Raw genomic sequence first — 16,447 nt, forward strand, 5'->3', positions numbered from 1 at the left:
TGTCTCAAAAAAAAAACAGTCCTTAGAAAGCCTCGCTGCATTTCATGAAGGAGACAGGAATGAGCAGGCTTTGGTCCTTACTGAGCTGGCAGAGGAGAGGCCAGGTGAGGAGCAGCAGGCAGCCCCATCTGCAAGGCCTGGAAGAAAGGGTGGCAGGAAAGCCAGCCCCAAGTCCAGTGTGATCTCTCAGTGCCAGGCAGTCCTGTGCCCAGACAGGGACAAGCAGAGGTGGCTTCAGATGAGCTGGACCCCCCAGTCCTCAGCCTCCCCTCTTTCCCTCTCCTGGCCTTGGCCTCCCAACTAAGCAGAAGTTAGACAAGGTGTGGGCAAACATCTGTATTCTGTGTCCCAGATTCCCCGGGGCAAGAGAAAGAGGTTGCTGGGGTCAGTGCTGCAGGGACCATACAGACTCCAACCGCAAATCTGGCCTGGGGACAGACACGCTGTTCTTCTGGTTGTGGCTGGAGATGGCTCACCAGAGGGGGTCAGTTGGTCTTCACCTCTAAGTCTACCTCAGAGTTGGAGAGGGAAGGAAGCCGAACTCCAGCAAGGGTGTGGAATCCTGTGATCTGCTCTTGCTCTTGGATCTGGTCTCTGAGGCGCTGGATTTCTAGGCGCTGCATTTCGATGATCCTCCCAGTTTCTTCTCGCTCGTTCAACCTTGCGGTGGGAGCCGCGCTGAGCATGTCCCTGCTGGGTTCTGTGAGGGACAGCAAGACTCATGTGGACCTGTCCACTGCACTGCTGCGGAGCCGATCCTCCCCTCCTCCCTCCCTGCTTCCTCAAACATTTATTGGGCACCTACTGTGGAGCAGACACTCAATCCCAGATGCCAGAGGTACAGAGACAAGCCATTTTGCTGTCTCGCAGAGAGATGGAGAAGTGAAGCGGCATACTTCAGAGTGATGAGGTGAATACTGAGAACCACCGCAGCCCAACCCCTCTTCTAAGCCCCCAGATCCGCCTGCACAGAGGCCCCCACCCACGGAGGCTGCCCCTACTCCCATTCTCCACATCCTAGGCAGGATGGCACTCTTCTGCTGACCTATGTTGGCTTCTGAACTGCCAGTCTTTCTCCTTGTGCAAAACCCCTGCTCCTGGAGACAGACCCCTTCCTGCCTCTCCAGGTGTGTCCACTCATATCCTGTTCCTTGAAGACTTTCTCCCCGAGTCATCCTCCCTGTCTCAGGTGCTGGCATCATCCTGGGCAATGGCAGTGTCCACCAGGGTCCACGGCTCACCGCTGCCCCACAAGGCTGAACTTGCAGCGTTAGTGACCTTGGCCTCCACGCCATGCCAGCACCCACTCCCTTGTCTTCCCCTCCCTTGTCACCTGGATGCCATGCTTTAGGTCTTTCACTCTAGCACTGTTCTCTGTTTTCTGACCACAACTGCTGTAACTGCTCTATGCATGTCACACATGATCTTGGACTAAACCGAGACCCCCCTCTTCCTGGACAACTCAATTTCTTGCCTACCAAATGGGCTCTTTTTAGATTTACTCCCTTTTCTGGCCAGCTAGACCCCAGTGAGTTTCTTCCTCCATCTTCCCAACAGGACCCTCAGTGTTCTAGTTGCCTTGTCCTCCTGTCCTATGTGCCCTGCTTGGGATCCCCTGGGCTTCCTGGATTTGATGATAGGCATCTTTCATCAATTCTGGAAAAACTCTTGGCTGTGCCTTATTGTAATGTTGCCTCTCCTCATTCTTTCTTTCTCAAACTTCAATTAGACATACATTGCATTATCCCACTCTCTCCTCTTTGTCTTTTACTATATCTTTATCTCTCTGGGCTGCAATCTGGGCAATTTATTCTTTTAGCTCACAAATTCCCCCTTCAGATGTGTCTAATCTACTGTTCAATCTGTCCATTGAGCTTCTAATTATAATAGTTTTCATTTCTAGAAGTATTATTTGGTTCCTTTTCAAATCTGCCTATGCAATTTTGGAAGACTTTTGCTTTTTTGTCTTATTTTCAAATTCCTTTTTTATTTTTTCCGACATGAAATTTTCTTATTTTAATAATCATACGAGCTGTGAGTCTTTGTTGGTTTTATTCTGTAGTTTGATTTTTTTGTTGATTTTCACTCCTGGTGGTTTATTTTTTCAAGTATTTAGTGACTTTTGATTGTGAGCTCATGTTCCTCAAAACATTATTTATGGGAATTCTTTGAAGCCTGTATTTAAAATGTACTCCTCCAGAGAAAATTTGCATTTGCTTCTGCTTGGGGCCTAAGGACACTACTACTGTGGGGTCCTTTTAAGGTAAATTTTCAGCTAAGATGGCCTTGAGACACAAATTGAATGCAAATTCTAGACTAAAACTTGTCTGAGTAGGGACTTTGGTTAGAAATTGTCATGCAGAGACCTTGTCTCAAGTTTTTCTTTGCTTCATCCAGAGCCAAGATTGACACAAACACTTTCTCACCCATCTTCTTATGCAAGGTAAGTTTTCTCCTCTAGTCAATCTTTAGTTTCCTAATTCATTCTATTTTGCTTTGACTCTTCCTTTCTTTTTAAAACAGAGATCCTTGTCAGTCTTCCCATATGCATAAGGGGAGAAAAATAAAAACGTGCCTGCAACAGTAAACTGGAAGGAAAGCGTGGTTTTCCTAATATTTTATTAATTTATTTATGAAAGTTATATATGCTTGTAGTCAAATAACCCTATAAGGCTTATTACAAATATCAGTATCTCTTGTTCTACATTCCACTCAATTTCTCAATCCTCAGAGGCAACAATTTCAATTATTTTAGCTAATTCTTTTGATATCTACTTCCACACTCTGCTTTGATTAATGTGCTTACATTGCTTCTTTGATTTATCATTTTTAGGCATTATCTATTGACTTCTCTCTATGAAAGACGAGGATTTAGCTTTCCTTCAGCACCCTCCCCTGCCCCTGCATACTTCCTATCCTTTCATCCTCCCAATTTTGAGTAGATCAATAGTCAGAATTTAATTATGATTAATATAACTGCTGGTCACAGTTGAGCCATGTAGTATACAATGATTCATTTCTCTTTTCCATACAATAATTTCTGTTCCCTAAAGTTAACAATTGCTTTGTGTTTTCATTTGCAAAATTTTATTTTTATTTTTTTAAATTTTATTTATTTATTTATTTTTTATTGATTTTTGAGATGGAGTCTTGCTCTGTTGCCCAGGCTGGAGTGCAGTGGCGCCATCTCAGCTCACTGCAACCTCCACCTCCCAGGTTCACACCATTCTCCTGCCTCAGCCTCCCGAGTAGCTGGGACTACAGGTGCCTGCCACCACACCTGGCTAATTTTTTGTATTTTTGGTAGAGACAGGGTTTCATCATGTTAGCCAGGATGGTCTCGATCTCCTGACCTTGTGACCCACCCACCTCGGCCTCCCAAAGTGCTGGGATTACAGGCGTGAGCCACCATAGCCGGCCTCATTTGCAAAATTTTATATGTCCATATTGCTAATGAAACTATCTCAATAGTCCCATAGACAGTTGTTTTTGAATAAACATAGAAATTGACCCTTCTGCTATTAAAGCCTGAAACCTGTATTTGTTTTATCTGAGTTCCCTCTTCAGGAAAGGACCTTCAGGCTCCTTAAAAAGGGAATGTCAAAGAACTGAAACTCATCAGATCACTGCACTGGGTGGCCCTTGGTTCCTCCGTAGTTTTTGTTTTCTTACCCATGTTATATTTCTTCCCTGCTATATAAACCCCCAGTTTTAGTTAGTAAGAGATACGGATCTGAGACTGAGCTCCCATCTCCTTGGCTGCAGCACCTGATTAAAGCCTTCTTCCTTGGCACTACTTGTCCTCCCAGTGATTGGCTTTCTATGCTGTAAGCAGCAGGACCTTGACCAAACCCCTGGTGTTTCAGTAATATATTTTGTTTCCTTGATCAGGAATGTCTTGCTCGTGGCAGCTTGGCTGCTGTGGGCTGGGAGTCTCAGAAGCCCTCCTAAGCAGCTGCCCATCTAATTTTGGCTGAAGGTGAGTTTCCATCTCTCTCTGGCCCTGCCATAGCCAGGCCCAACTTTGTTCCTGATTGCCTTGGAAGAACTGCCTTTGAAATTTGACATCTGTACCCAGACAGGTGAGTGTCCTTTGTGGGTCCAGACAGCGGGATCTGCTCCTGTCAATTTGGGAAATTTTTAAAGGAATTTCCATTTGTAGGTGGAACAAGCCCAACGGCCTGAGAGGGAAGCACCCTGACTGTTTCAGTACGGACACTCTTGGGGACTTGTTTGTAATTGTGTGTTGTGTCCCAGCAAGTGAGTGTCTCTCTTGGGTACCAGACAGTGGGATCAACTCCTCTCAATTTGGGATATTCCTTATGGAATTTCCATTTGCAGGTCAATCAAGCCCAACCAGCAGAGAAAGGAAGCACCCTGACTGTTTCAGTTTGGACACTTGGGGCTTGTTTGTTGCTGCAGCAGTTGGATAATGTTCTGGTGATTGTGTGTGTCTGATATAGTCATGGGAAATCAGAATGTAGCCAACTTGATATTCTTTTGCAATACTGTTTGGCCCCAATCTTGTTTGGAATCTGGAGTTTGCTGTTGAATGGAAAAGTGGGATGGAGTTGCGTGTATCCAGGCTTTTGTGCTGCTGTTGTAAGCAGAGTCAGGCCTGGTTAATGTGTAATGTTTTCCTTTGGTGCTGTTTAGTTAGCCCCAGTGTTCTCTGGAGTCTAGGGAAGTTTGACCTTTAAAAATCAAACTGCCATGGAAACTGCTTTACCCAAAATTTCAGTTCACGTTCTTCATTGGATTAACTATTGGGGCAAACAATGTATAACTATGTAAAACCAGTGAGCTTGTATTGGCATTTCATGGCTAGAGTTCCAAGGTAAAAGTTACTGGATTTTTGTTTGTGTGTGTGTCTACATGTCCATTTGTATGTGTTTATTTGTATGTACACTTATTGTTACATGTTGTGTCTATCAAGATGGCTTATAAGTAAAAGAGCACTCATACATTAAGTAAAAATGTCCAAGCAATTTTCAAGTTCATGTGACTTACGTAAATCTTGACTAAACAAACTGGCTTTAAAATTATTCGTAAAATGAAAATAGAAATGTCTTCAGAATTGTCAGCATACATTTTTGTTTGGGTTTTATATATGTCTCTGCTAGATATTCTGAGGTTTCAGTGTTCGGCATAGAAGGTTATAAAGCTATTAACCTCACCAAAACAAAATGATCTTGGTTTATATGCCTTGACAGATAAGACTAATTAAATGTTGTTACGTGAATCTTCTGAGTTATTGGCAAAAATACCTGTGTATTTAACTTTGAGGCTCTTTTGGTGAGCACCTAATGTTCACTGGCTATTAAGAAAATGGTTGGACTGGGTGCAGTAGCTCACGCCTGTAATCCCAGCACTTTGGGAGGCCGAGGCAGGCGGATTGGCTGAGCTCAGGAGTTTGAGACCAGCCTGGGCGACACGGTGAAACCCTGTTTCTACTAAAATCCAAAAAAAAAAAAAAAATATTAGCTGGGTGTGGTGGCTTGCGCCTGTAGTCCCAGCTACTCAGGAGGCTGAGGCAGGAGAATTGCTTGTACCCGGGAGGCAGAGGTTATAGTGAGCCAAGATTGCGTCACTGTACTCCAGCCTGGGCAACAAAGCAAGATTCTGTCTCAAAAAAAAAAAAAAAAAAAAAAAAAAAAAGGACATGGTTAACAAAGAAATAACTAACTTTGTATGATTGTGTCTAATACCTGTTTTCAGAAGTAATCTAGATAAACTGTTAAAAATGAAGAAACCAGGCTGGGCGCAGTGGCTCAAGCCTGTAATCCCAGCACTTTGGGAGGCCAAGATGGGCGGATCACGAGGTCAGGAGATCGAGACCATCCTGGCTAACACGGTGAAACCCCGTCTCTACTAAAAAATACAAAAAACTAGCCGGGTGAGGTGGTGGGTGTCTGTAGTCCCAGCTACTCGGGAGGCTGAGGCAGGAGAATGGCATGAACTCGGGAGGCGGAGCTTGCAGTGAGCTGAGATCTGGCCACTGCACTCCAGTCTGGATGACAGAGTGAGACTCCATCTCAGAAAAAAAAAAAAAAAAAAAAAATGAAGAAACCGAATACATGTCAATGGGATAAATGTTTTAGGTAAACTTTTTGTGTAATTTAAAATCTTAAAATTATTTTTGATGCTCATTGGCTATCTGGGTCATTTCCAATTAAGAAAGGGTTATGGGCTGGGTGTGGTGGCTCAGACTGTAATCCCAGCACTTTGGGAGGCTGAGGCAGGCGGATCACGAGGTCAGGAGATGGAGGCCATCCTGGCTAACATGTTGAAACCTCATCTCTACTAAAAATACAAGAAAAAAACGAAATAAGCCAGGCATGGTGGCAGGCGCCTGTAGTCTCAGCTATTTGGGAGGCTGAGCCAGAAGAATGGTGTGAACCCAGAAGGTGGAGCTTGCAGTGAGCCAAGATCCTGCCACTGCACTCCAGTCTGGGCGAAGGAGCGAGACTCCATCTCAAAAAAAAAAAAAAAGAAAACTTTTTTTTGTGAAACAAGGTAGGGGAGAGAGACGTGAAGAAAGTTATGGATATGAAGATATATTTTTTGGTAAGGAAGGTTATAAAGAGATGATAATAAATTTGTATGAGAAAGAATTTTGTATGATGAATTTTTTGTCCTAGAGCAAAACGATTGTTTTTTGTTTGTTTTTTTTGAGATGGAATCTCGCTCTGTCACTCAGGCTGGAGTGCAGTGGTGCAATCTCGGCCCACTGCAAGCCCTGCCTCCCGGGTTCATGCTATTCTCCTGCCTCAGCCTCCCGAGTAGCTGGGACTACAGGTGCCTGCCACCACACCTGGCTAATTTTTTGTACTTTTAGTAGAGACAGGGTTTCACCGTGTTAGCGAGGATATTCTCCATCTCCTGACCTCATATCCGCCCGCCTTGGCCTCCCAAAGTGCTGGAATTACAGGCATGAGCCACTGCGCCCAGTCAAATGACTGGTTCTTTAAAGAAAAATGAAGAAGAAGAAAATCTGGGACTGGATGGAAAGCTCAGGCATGTCGCTCATGGTCTGTGTAAGCCACATGTAGTTTTTTTTGTTTGTTTCTTTGCACATACAGAGAAATTAAAAAGTTTAGATAATAAAATATTCTTTAAAACCTTATAGAGAATTGGAGAAATTTGGATAATTAACATTTTTATAATTAAAATTCTTAGTCTTGATGAAGGTAAAATAAGAAATATTTTAAAGACATGCATTGGCAGTTTGGCAATTCTTTTTTTTTTTTGAGATGGAGTATAGCTGTGGCACCCAGGCTGGAGTGCAGTGGCATGATCTCTGCTCATTGCAAGCTCCGCCTCCTGGGCTCACACCATTCTCCTGCCTCAGCCTCCCGAGTAGCTGGGACTACAGGTGCCTGCTGCCACACCCAGCTAATTTTTTTGTATTTTCTCTTTTTTAATAGAGACAGGGTTTCACCGTATTAGCCAGGATGGTCTCGATCTCCTGACCTCGTGATCCACCTGCCTCGGCCTCCCAAAGTGCTGGGATTACAGGCATGAGCCACTGCACCTTGCTGGCAATTCTTTTTTAATACAGTTAAGCATGAAGCCAGTTTAAGTGTGAAGCCAAATCTCACATACATGCTTGGATCGCTTCACACTGTGTTTGCTGTTTTGCATGAATAATGCTGGCACTGGAGTACTTACCAGTAGGTCATGTGCCTAGAGTGAATTTCTTTTTTTTTTTTTGAGACGGAGTCTCGCTCTGCTGCCCAGACTGGAGTGCAGTGGCCGGATCTCAGCTCACTGCAAGCTCCGCCTCCTGGGTTTAGGCCATTCTCCTGCCTCAGCCTCCCGAGTAGCTGGGACTACAGGCGCCCGCCATGTCGCCCGGCTAGTTTTTTGTATTTTTTAGCAGAGACGGGGTTTCACCGTGTTAGCCAGGATGGTCTCGATCTCCTGACCTCGTGATCCGCCCGTCTCGGCCTCCCAAAGTGCTGGGATTACAGGCTTGAGCCACCATGCCCGGCCGAGTGAATTTCTTGATTGCACAGGATGTATGGTGATATTGGTGGACTTAAGGATATTGAATTGTGTATGAGGAATAAAATATTCATCATGTGGTTTTTTGGGCTCTGGGTAAATGGTAGTCTCTAGGGTAGACTGAGTGGGGAAAATGGTGGCATTGGTTTCCTGTTTGTTTTGCTTCTAATTTTTGTTTGTTTGCTGTTTGTTCTCCTTTGTGTTTTGCTTGTGTATGCATATGTATAAAATCATCCATGTTCTTTAGTTTCTAGTGGAAGGCTTTTATAAGTTCTGAACAGAAATAGTACATTATATTATATTGTTGTTTGGAGAGGTGGATGAAAGTGGAACTGTTTGAGTGGTGTTTGTTTCTAGTGTGAGCCACTTGAATCAATAGTTTGTGTTGGCTTTAGATCTTTTCCTTTAATGAAGAAGAACTGTGATATGGGTACAAAGTTTTAATGTTCAGGAAATATTGGCCTTGTCCTTAAGGAAATTATATTGATTAGAATTTCTCTCAAACTAATTTAAAGTGGCATTCACTTGGATTAAGTAGTAATAAAAAAAGGTGAGACTTTCTAGTAATTTTTTTTTTTTTTTTTTTTTTGAGATGGAGTCTTGCTCTGTCGCCCAGGCTGGAGTGCAGTGGCCGGATCTCAGCTCACTGCAAGCTCCGCCTCCCAGGTTTACGCCATTCTCCTGCCTCAGCCTCCTGAGTAGCTGGGACTACAGGCGCCCGCCACCTCACCCGGCTAGTTTTTTGTATTTTTTTAGTAGAGACGGGGTTTCACCGTGTTAGCCAGGATGGTCTCGATCTCCTGACCTTGTGATCCGCCTGTCTCGGCCTCCCAAAGTGCTGGGATTACAGGCTTGAGCCACTGCGCCCGGCCTGTAATTTTTAATCTCAAGCTGTTTATCACTGATGGGCCTTCATGTGTGTACTCAAAAATAAAATATGTTCAGGTTTTTAATACAATTAAGCATGATGCCAGATTTAGTATGGAGCCAAATCTCACATACATGCCTGCATTGCTTACATTGCTGCAAATCTCACAAACAACTCTATTTTTTATTTTGTTGCCTGTGCTTTTGTGTCATTCACCAAATAAATATTGCCAAATCCAATGTTACGAAGCTTTTCCTCTATGCTTTCTTCTAAGAATTTTACAGTTTTAGCTCTTCTGTTTAGATCTTTGATTCATTTTGAGTTAACTGTTGTATATGGTGTAAAGTAAGGGTCTACCTTAATTCTTTCGTATGTGTATATCCGGTTTTCCCAACACTACTTCTTGAGAAGACTGTCCTTTCCCCACTAAATGATCTTGGTACCCTGGTTGACAATCACTTGACCATATATTTGAGGGTTTATATCTGGCCTCTATATTCTATTCCATTGGTCTGTATGTCTGTTTTTATGCCAGTATCACACCGTTTTGATTGCTATAGCTTTGTTGTAGGTTGTGAAATCAGAAAGTATGAGACCTCCAACCTTGTTCTTCTTTTTCAAGATTGTTTTGGCTATTCAGGGTACGTTGAGATTCCATATGAATTTTAGAATGGATTTTTCTGTTTCTGCAAAAATGTCATTGAGGTTTTTATAGGGACTGCAATGAAATCTTCAGATCACTTTGGGTAGTACTGACATCTTAACAACAAGTCTTCCAATCCACCACTTACTGGTATTTAATTTCTTTCAGCAATGTTTTGTAGTTTTCAGTCTTTTGCCTCTTCAGTTAAATTGATTCCCAAGTATTTTATTCTTTTTGATGCAATTGTAATGCAATTGTTTTCTTAATTTCCTTTTTGGATAGTACACTGTTAGTATATAAAAATTGCAACTTTTTTGTGTGCCTTGATTTTGTATCCTGTAATTGTGATTTTTGATCCTTTGTATAAAAAATTTCCTTAGGCCGGGCACGGTGGCTCAAGCCTGTAATCCCAGCACTTTGGGAGGCCGAGACGGGCGGATCACGAGGTCAGGAGATCGAGACCATCCTGGATAACACGGTGAAACCCCGTCTCTACTAAAAATACAAAAACTAGCCGGGCGAGGTGGTGGCGCCTGTGGTCCCAGCTACTCGGGAGGCTGAGGCAGGAGAATGGCGGGAACCCGGGAGGCAGAGCTTGCAGTGAGCTGAGATCCGGCCACTGCACTCCAGTCCGGGCGACAGAGCAAGACTCCGCCTCAAAAAAAAAAAAAAAAAAAAAAAAAATTTCCTTAACTCCTTTGGAAGTCTGGAGGATTTTTTTCCTTATACTCTGGTGTTCTGAAATTTCAAGATGATGGACTTGATGTGGGTCTGTTTTTAGCCACTGTGTTGGATAGTAGGTGGATCTAACAGCTTCTTAAACAGATTTTTTTCTGTTTTCAGCCCTACCTTCACTTCCACCTCCAGAGATATCTGCTCCTGATCATTGCTGAGCCTTTTGAGGGTTTTGTGGCATACATTAGATTTCTTCTAGGTTCACCACTCTGGCTTCTGGGTGGGGGTATATTGATGAAACACAAGTGACAGGAGTTGATATTTGTTGAAGTTGGGGACTGGGGTCACAGGAATTCATTAGACTTCTCTCTCAATTTTTGTGTATGTCTGGAAATCTCCATGATAGTAATATGAAGAATCTGACTATATCACATGGCATCCCGAGGAGGTCTCAACTGAATATTTTGTTAGGCTACTTGGACATATTTAAAACTTTTTTTTTTTTTTTTGAGACAGTGTCTTGCTCTGTCACCTGGACTGGAATGTAGTGGTGTGATCATGGCTCACAGCAGCCTTGAACCTCTGAGGCTCAGGTGATAAATTTTACTCTAAAATCCTCACACCTCAGCCTCCCAAGTAGCTGGGACTACAGGCACGTGCCATCATGCCTGGCTAATTTTTGTATTTTTTGTAGAGATGTAGTTTCACCATGTTGCCCAGGCTAGTCTTGAACTTCTGGGCACAAGCATTCTGCTCGCCTTGGCCTCCCAAAGTGCTGGGATTACAGGTGTGAGCCACGGCACCTGGCCTGAAACATTTTTTAAGAGAAGTTTTGCAATTGTTCACATCTGTGCTTTATTTTCAAGAGAAGAGAAGATGGTTTCACCTCTGAGAAGTCAAGTATGTCAGTTTTCTTTTCTGTTTTTTTGTTTCTTGTTTTTTGTTTTGAGACAGAGTCTCACTCTGTCGCCCAGGCTGGAGTGCAATGGCACAATCTCGGCTCACTGCAACCTCCGCTTCCCAGGTTCAAGCAATTCTCCTGCCTCAGCCTCCCGAGTAGCTGGGACTACAGGCCTGCGCCACCACGCCCAGCTAATTTTTGTATTTTTAGTAGAGACAGGGTTTCACCATGCTGGCCGGGATGGTCTCGATCTCTTGACCTTGTGATCAGCCTGCCTCAGCCTCCCAAAGTGCTGGGATTACAGATGTGAGCCACCGCACCCGGCCCCAGGTATTTCAGTCTTTATGACACATGCTGTGCTCTCACATCAACTCTGTGCACTTCAACCCTAGCCAAAAGTGCACAAAACGACAACACTAAATACATATATAAGATTTTACATATATGTATTTAATTTTGTTATTAAATATATATAGTTATATACTTGAAGACCAAAAAGAAGTTGCAAAAGTCGTACAAGGTTCCTGTGTACCATTCAGCCACCTTTCCACATCATAATCCTGTGTGACCGTGGTACAGGAAACAACTGACACTTCAGAGACCCAATCCATAGCTATGGGATGTTTCAGTTCAAGCCTCTAATCTTTATTCCTGAATGCAAACCACCAGAACACAAAAACTTGAACCGTGTTGGCTTAGTCTGCCACAGAGATGCCTTAATCTCTTGGTTTTATTGATTGTCCAGATAAGGAATGGATACTTGAAAAATGCTTCTTTGGGGCCTGAAAGCGGCATATGTAATTAAAGACTGTTCATGGTTACTCCACATTCCTCTCCTAAGGATCCATGTGCTGAGTTTCTCAGAGAATTTATTGCCAGGGAAACGTTTGTTTCTCCAGAAAAAAAGCTCCCTTTTGCCATACAATAAGAATGATATAAACGATCATATTTCTTTGTTTCTCTTTTTGCCTTAGCCGTCAGAAATTCAGAGGAACTTTAGGATATAATTGCAGTAACTGACTCATTTAATATTTATGTAATTATTTCCCCTCTTCCTTTAAATAGCTTCTCATCTTGCTTTTTGTCTTCATTTTAATTGTACAGGTTCACAATCCCTTATTCACTATTCTAAAATGCAAGAGGATCTAAAAACGGAGTGCCTTTTTAAATTCAGGAAGCTTGGTGTGAATATTCATATGTCACTACAGGAATACTAAAGTGTTTGATTTCAGGGCATTGCCCCAGACCCCTCTGGATATGTTATATAAAGTATTCACTTTCCAAAATCTGAAAGAGTCTGTATTCTGAACTGTAGCTAACCTCACGGATGTCAGCCAGGGGACTGTGGACCTGTGTGTGTCTGAGTGTGGGAAGGCCCTCACGGATTCCTCAGAGAGCAGGCACGTGTCCCGGACAGGATCCCAGACGGCTATGTGGAGATGGGACCTGATACAGAAGGAAGCCAAAGGGAGACCTGCCTGCGGCTGCATGAATCCCTTCGTCCCAATGCCCATCTCCCCTGGCCACTGGTGACATTACCTGTCTCTGAAACTTCTTGTGGTCGGACTTTCTTGGTCAGTTTCAGAGCTGCTTCGAGGTCATAAACTTGGGACCGAGTGAACTTCAGCTCCCTGCGGAGCTCATTAATTTCCTTGATCAGAGAGACATTTTCCTGCAGAAAAAGGGGAAGATTGAGGGAGTGTGGACAGATGCATGGTCAGTGGGCACATGGCATGCCCTCCTGGGCTGAGTGTATGGGGAATGGGCAGGGTTAGGCCTGGATCCAGAACTCTGGATCCTCTACTGGGGCCTGAGCCTTTATTCCAGCCTATTGCTCAGCCTCTTAAGGAACCAGCTAACTTACCTTCAGGTGGACTCAGCACCATTCCCCCATCCACTTATGCTTGTTGCAACGTCAACAGCAACAACAATGCTTTTCCACGCACTTTTTATATGAGTTTAAATGCATCATAACAACCCTATGGCTGGGTTGTTATTACAATCACAATTTTACTGAAGAGAAAACTGAGGCACAGAGAGGTATATGACTTGCTCAATTACACAGCTAGCAATCGGTAGAGTCAGGATTCCAACCCCAACAGTCTGGCTCCAGAGTTCGTAAGCACTGTGCTGTACTTCATTCATTTTTCATTCATTTGCTGAACCCACATTTATAGGCTATCTGGGAAGTGCATAGAATGCAAACAGAAATAGGACATGGTCTGCCCTCAGCAGCATGCTATTTAGTGAGTAAAACAGAAAAGTACATGGATAATTAACGTCTGCTGCATCCATTGGAAGCTCACTTCTCTGATTTGTGTTTGACAAATATCCATCCATCCATCCATTCATCCATCCAACCATCTACCTAATAAATGTTTATAGAGTACCCATAATGTAGTCATGCAATATTATAGAGATACTATGTTAATCCTAGAGTATAGAGAGTAAATCTTAGTTTCTGCTCTTGAGGAGTTTACAGTTTAGTGGGGGGCGTGGGTACAGTTCAGCATGGTGGCCACCTTGCTGTGATGGAGGAGTGGGCCTAGAGGAAAGATGCTGACTTCTGTCTGAATGACTAGGGTGGATTCCTAGGAATTGACTCCCGGGCTGAGGCTTGAAGGAGTCACCAAGGAGACGGTAAAGGTGTCCCAGACAACTAGAAGAGCAGGAGCAAAGGCACAGAATATGACACAGCTGATGGGGGTGGGGGAGACCTGCAGCAGTCCTGCATCACTGGAATGCAGAGTGAAAGGAGGGGAGTCGACAGGAGTGAGAACGAAGCTTGCTGGGGGCAAGGTGGTGCAGCCTCTGCACTCTGGGACCAAACAGTCTCTTCTCTTCTCTTTTCCCACACCTCAAATCTCTGCCTTCCATTTCACATCCAGCACAAGTACCCCAAGGAGGAGCCCCATCCCCAAGGGCCCAAAGAGACTGGCCACTTTGCTCTTAGATCCCACAGCCACAGTGGCTTGTCTACAGCAGTGCCTCGTGTATGACCATACAAATACATCACCTGACCACCTTGTTAGCTGCCACTCTGACTCATAGGTCTGGGATGGGCCCTGAAATCCTGCATTGGACTTCCAAGAGATGCTGCTGCTGGTCTGCAGGCCAGACCACACTTTCAGTTGCAAAGCACCTGAGGGTCCGCACACCAGAAAAGGCAGTTGCAGGCCAAATCTACGTAAAATGGACCTGTGCCAGGAACAAATTGTGCTTCCACTTGGGACATTATCTCATGAGTGGGGGCTACGGAGTCAAAGCCCAGTGAACAGGATGGTCTTAAGCACTGTTCTCCCTGAGCTGTGACAAACAGTCCTCTGCTGTGGGGAGGTACCTGTGGAGCCCAGGAGGGAGTGGGGGTCGGGCTAGAGACACCGCAACAGATTCTTTTCCTCCAGAAATGCTTCATCTAAAGCACAGATCTACACCTTTAGACTTCAGTATATTACTTAATGTCAGTATTCCTTACAATATAGTTTGGATGTTTGTCTCCTCAAAATCTCCTGTTGAAAATTGATCTCTAGTGTTGGAGGTGGGGCCTAGAGGGAGGTATTTGGGTCATGGGAGCAGATTCCTCATGAAGGGCTTGGTGCCATCCTCGTGGTAATGAGTGAGTGCTTGTTCTATTAGTTCCTGCAAGAACTAGTTGTTTTAAAAGAACCTGGTCCTGGCTGGGCACGGTGGCTTACACCTGTAATCCCAGCACTTTGGGAGGCTGAGGCAGGCAGATCACGAGGTCAGGAGATCGAGACCATCTTGGCTAACACAGTGAAATCCCGTCTCCACTAAAAATACAGACAATTAGCTGGGCGTGGTGGCGGGTGCCTGTAGTCCCAGCTACTCGGGAGGCTGAGGCAGGAGAATGGCATAAACCCAGGAGGCAGAGCTTGCAGTAAGCCAAGATGGTGCCACTGTGCTCCAGCCTGGGCAACACAGTGAGTCTCCATCACAAAAAAAAAAAAAAGAAACTGGCCCCTTCTCCTCTCCTGCTCCCTCTTTTGCCATGTGACACGCCTGCTCCTCTTCCGCCTTCCATCATGAGTAAAAGCTTCCTGAGGTCTTGACCAGAAGCAATGCTGGCGCCATGCTTCCTGTACAGCCCTCAGAACTGTGAGCCAAATAAATCTCTTTTCTTTATAAATTACCCAGCCTCAGGTATTCCTTTATAGTCATGAAATTCTCTCTCTCAGATGAAATGCCTAGTCCTCATTGTCAGCCCCTCATTCTTTATGCTAGGATCTGTACTTGTGTTTCTGAGTCAGATGTTTTCTCCATTGAATGCTTTACCCTTTTAACCAACCCAGGCCTTGGTGACTGTGGTGTGATGGGCCCCCCACCAGGTTACTTAAGGGCGTATGCTCACTGTCTGAACCCTCAAGGCCAGGCAGTTTGTCAAGGCCATGGTGCCCAGCTGAGGCGCAGGTGTCCCTGAGAATCCAAACATCCTAGAAGATACCTGAAAACCTACCAAGGAAAACAGTCCCATGGCACATACACTGTAGGTGAAGAGCCAGAAAATTAGCTTAAAAGCAGCTTAGAGATGGGAGGCAATGCAGGTCTCTAGAGCTGTCCTGCGGCTGCCCAGGAGTGCCCCGCATGGAAGACCTAAATAAACTCATCTACTCACCAAGCTGGACTTCTCATTCTTTGGTCTCCCCAGTTTGGGAGGGAGGGTGGGGAACATTACAGTTCCAGATTTTCTCATAACAGTGATAGGTTTCCCACATTTCCTTTCCAGATGCTGCTGGTAAAACTCTGCTAGATCCTCCCATGGACCTTGTCCTTGCAGACTTGCTATCATGACACGATCAATACAATACATATTTATTGGGTTATGGACCTTGGACCCTGCCTTGCATGTTAGAGGTGCTCAATAAATATGTGCGAAATGGATGAGAAAATGAGTAACTAATGCAGTGGATACCAAACCGAATAAGATGAGATTCTTACTAATAAGGAAGTTACAAACCAAGGGATAAGGGAGAGGTGAGAGCTCAGAACAGAAGGGAGGGTCTTAGAGCCACAGGGGCAAGCTTGCTCGCTCCAGATCTCTCTCCATTTCTCCTTTCAGTAGGCTTTGCTAAGCTTCACTTCTCCTGATCCTCATTAAATAACTCATTAATAATCATCAGAATAAGCACTAGAAACTGAAAGCACAATTCGAGTTCTCTCACAGTTTGCATCTTTAGTTGCTTCCTCTTTTTGGTCATCTCCTTCCATTCTGTCACTGAGTCCTGTTGATTTTGTGTCTGATCTGATTCTGATGTTCACCCTTCCTGCTGGTTTGTCACCAGCTCTCAGCGCTCTCCCCTGTTCTGCTGTAAAGTCCCCACCCGCAAGTGGAGCC

At 44.4% G+C, this 16,447-nt stretch overlaps 1 protein-coding gene across 2 annotated transcripts in view; it reads right to left on the reverse strand.

Moving 5' to 3' along the window:
* Positions 1-321: 321 nt before the first annotated feature.
* The window catches only part of CFAP57 (cilia and flagella associated protein 57), a 77,251-nt gene continuing 61,125 nt past the window's right edge, over positions 322-16,447 (reverse strand). Inside the window, exons 23-24 of one of the 2 annotated variants that reach the window (XM_023221559.1) lie at positions 12,634-12,766; positions 322-700 (exon numbers count right to left, since the gene is read on the reverse strand). In XM_023221559.1, coding sequence (XP_023077327.1) covers positions 486-700; positions 12,634-12,766 — 348 coding nt within the window. In that variant the 3' untranslated portion in view covers positions 322-485. The remainder of the gene's footprint in view (positions 701-12,633; positions 12,767-16,447) is intronic. The other variant, XM_023221560.1, reaches the window with a different exon arrangement.

This window comes from Piliocolobus tephrosceles, chromosome 1 (assembly GCF_002776525.5).
Source record: "Piliocolobus tephrosceles isolate RC106 chromosome 1, ASM277652v3, whole genome shotgun sequence".
In the NCBI taxonomy this organism is placed as follows: domain Eukaryota; kingdom Metazoa; phylum Chordata; class Mammalia; order Primates; family Cercopithecidae; genus Piliocolobus; species Piliocolobus tephrosceles.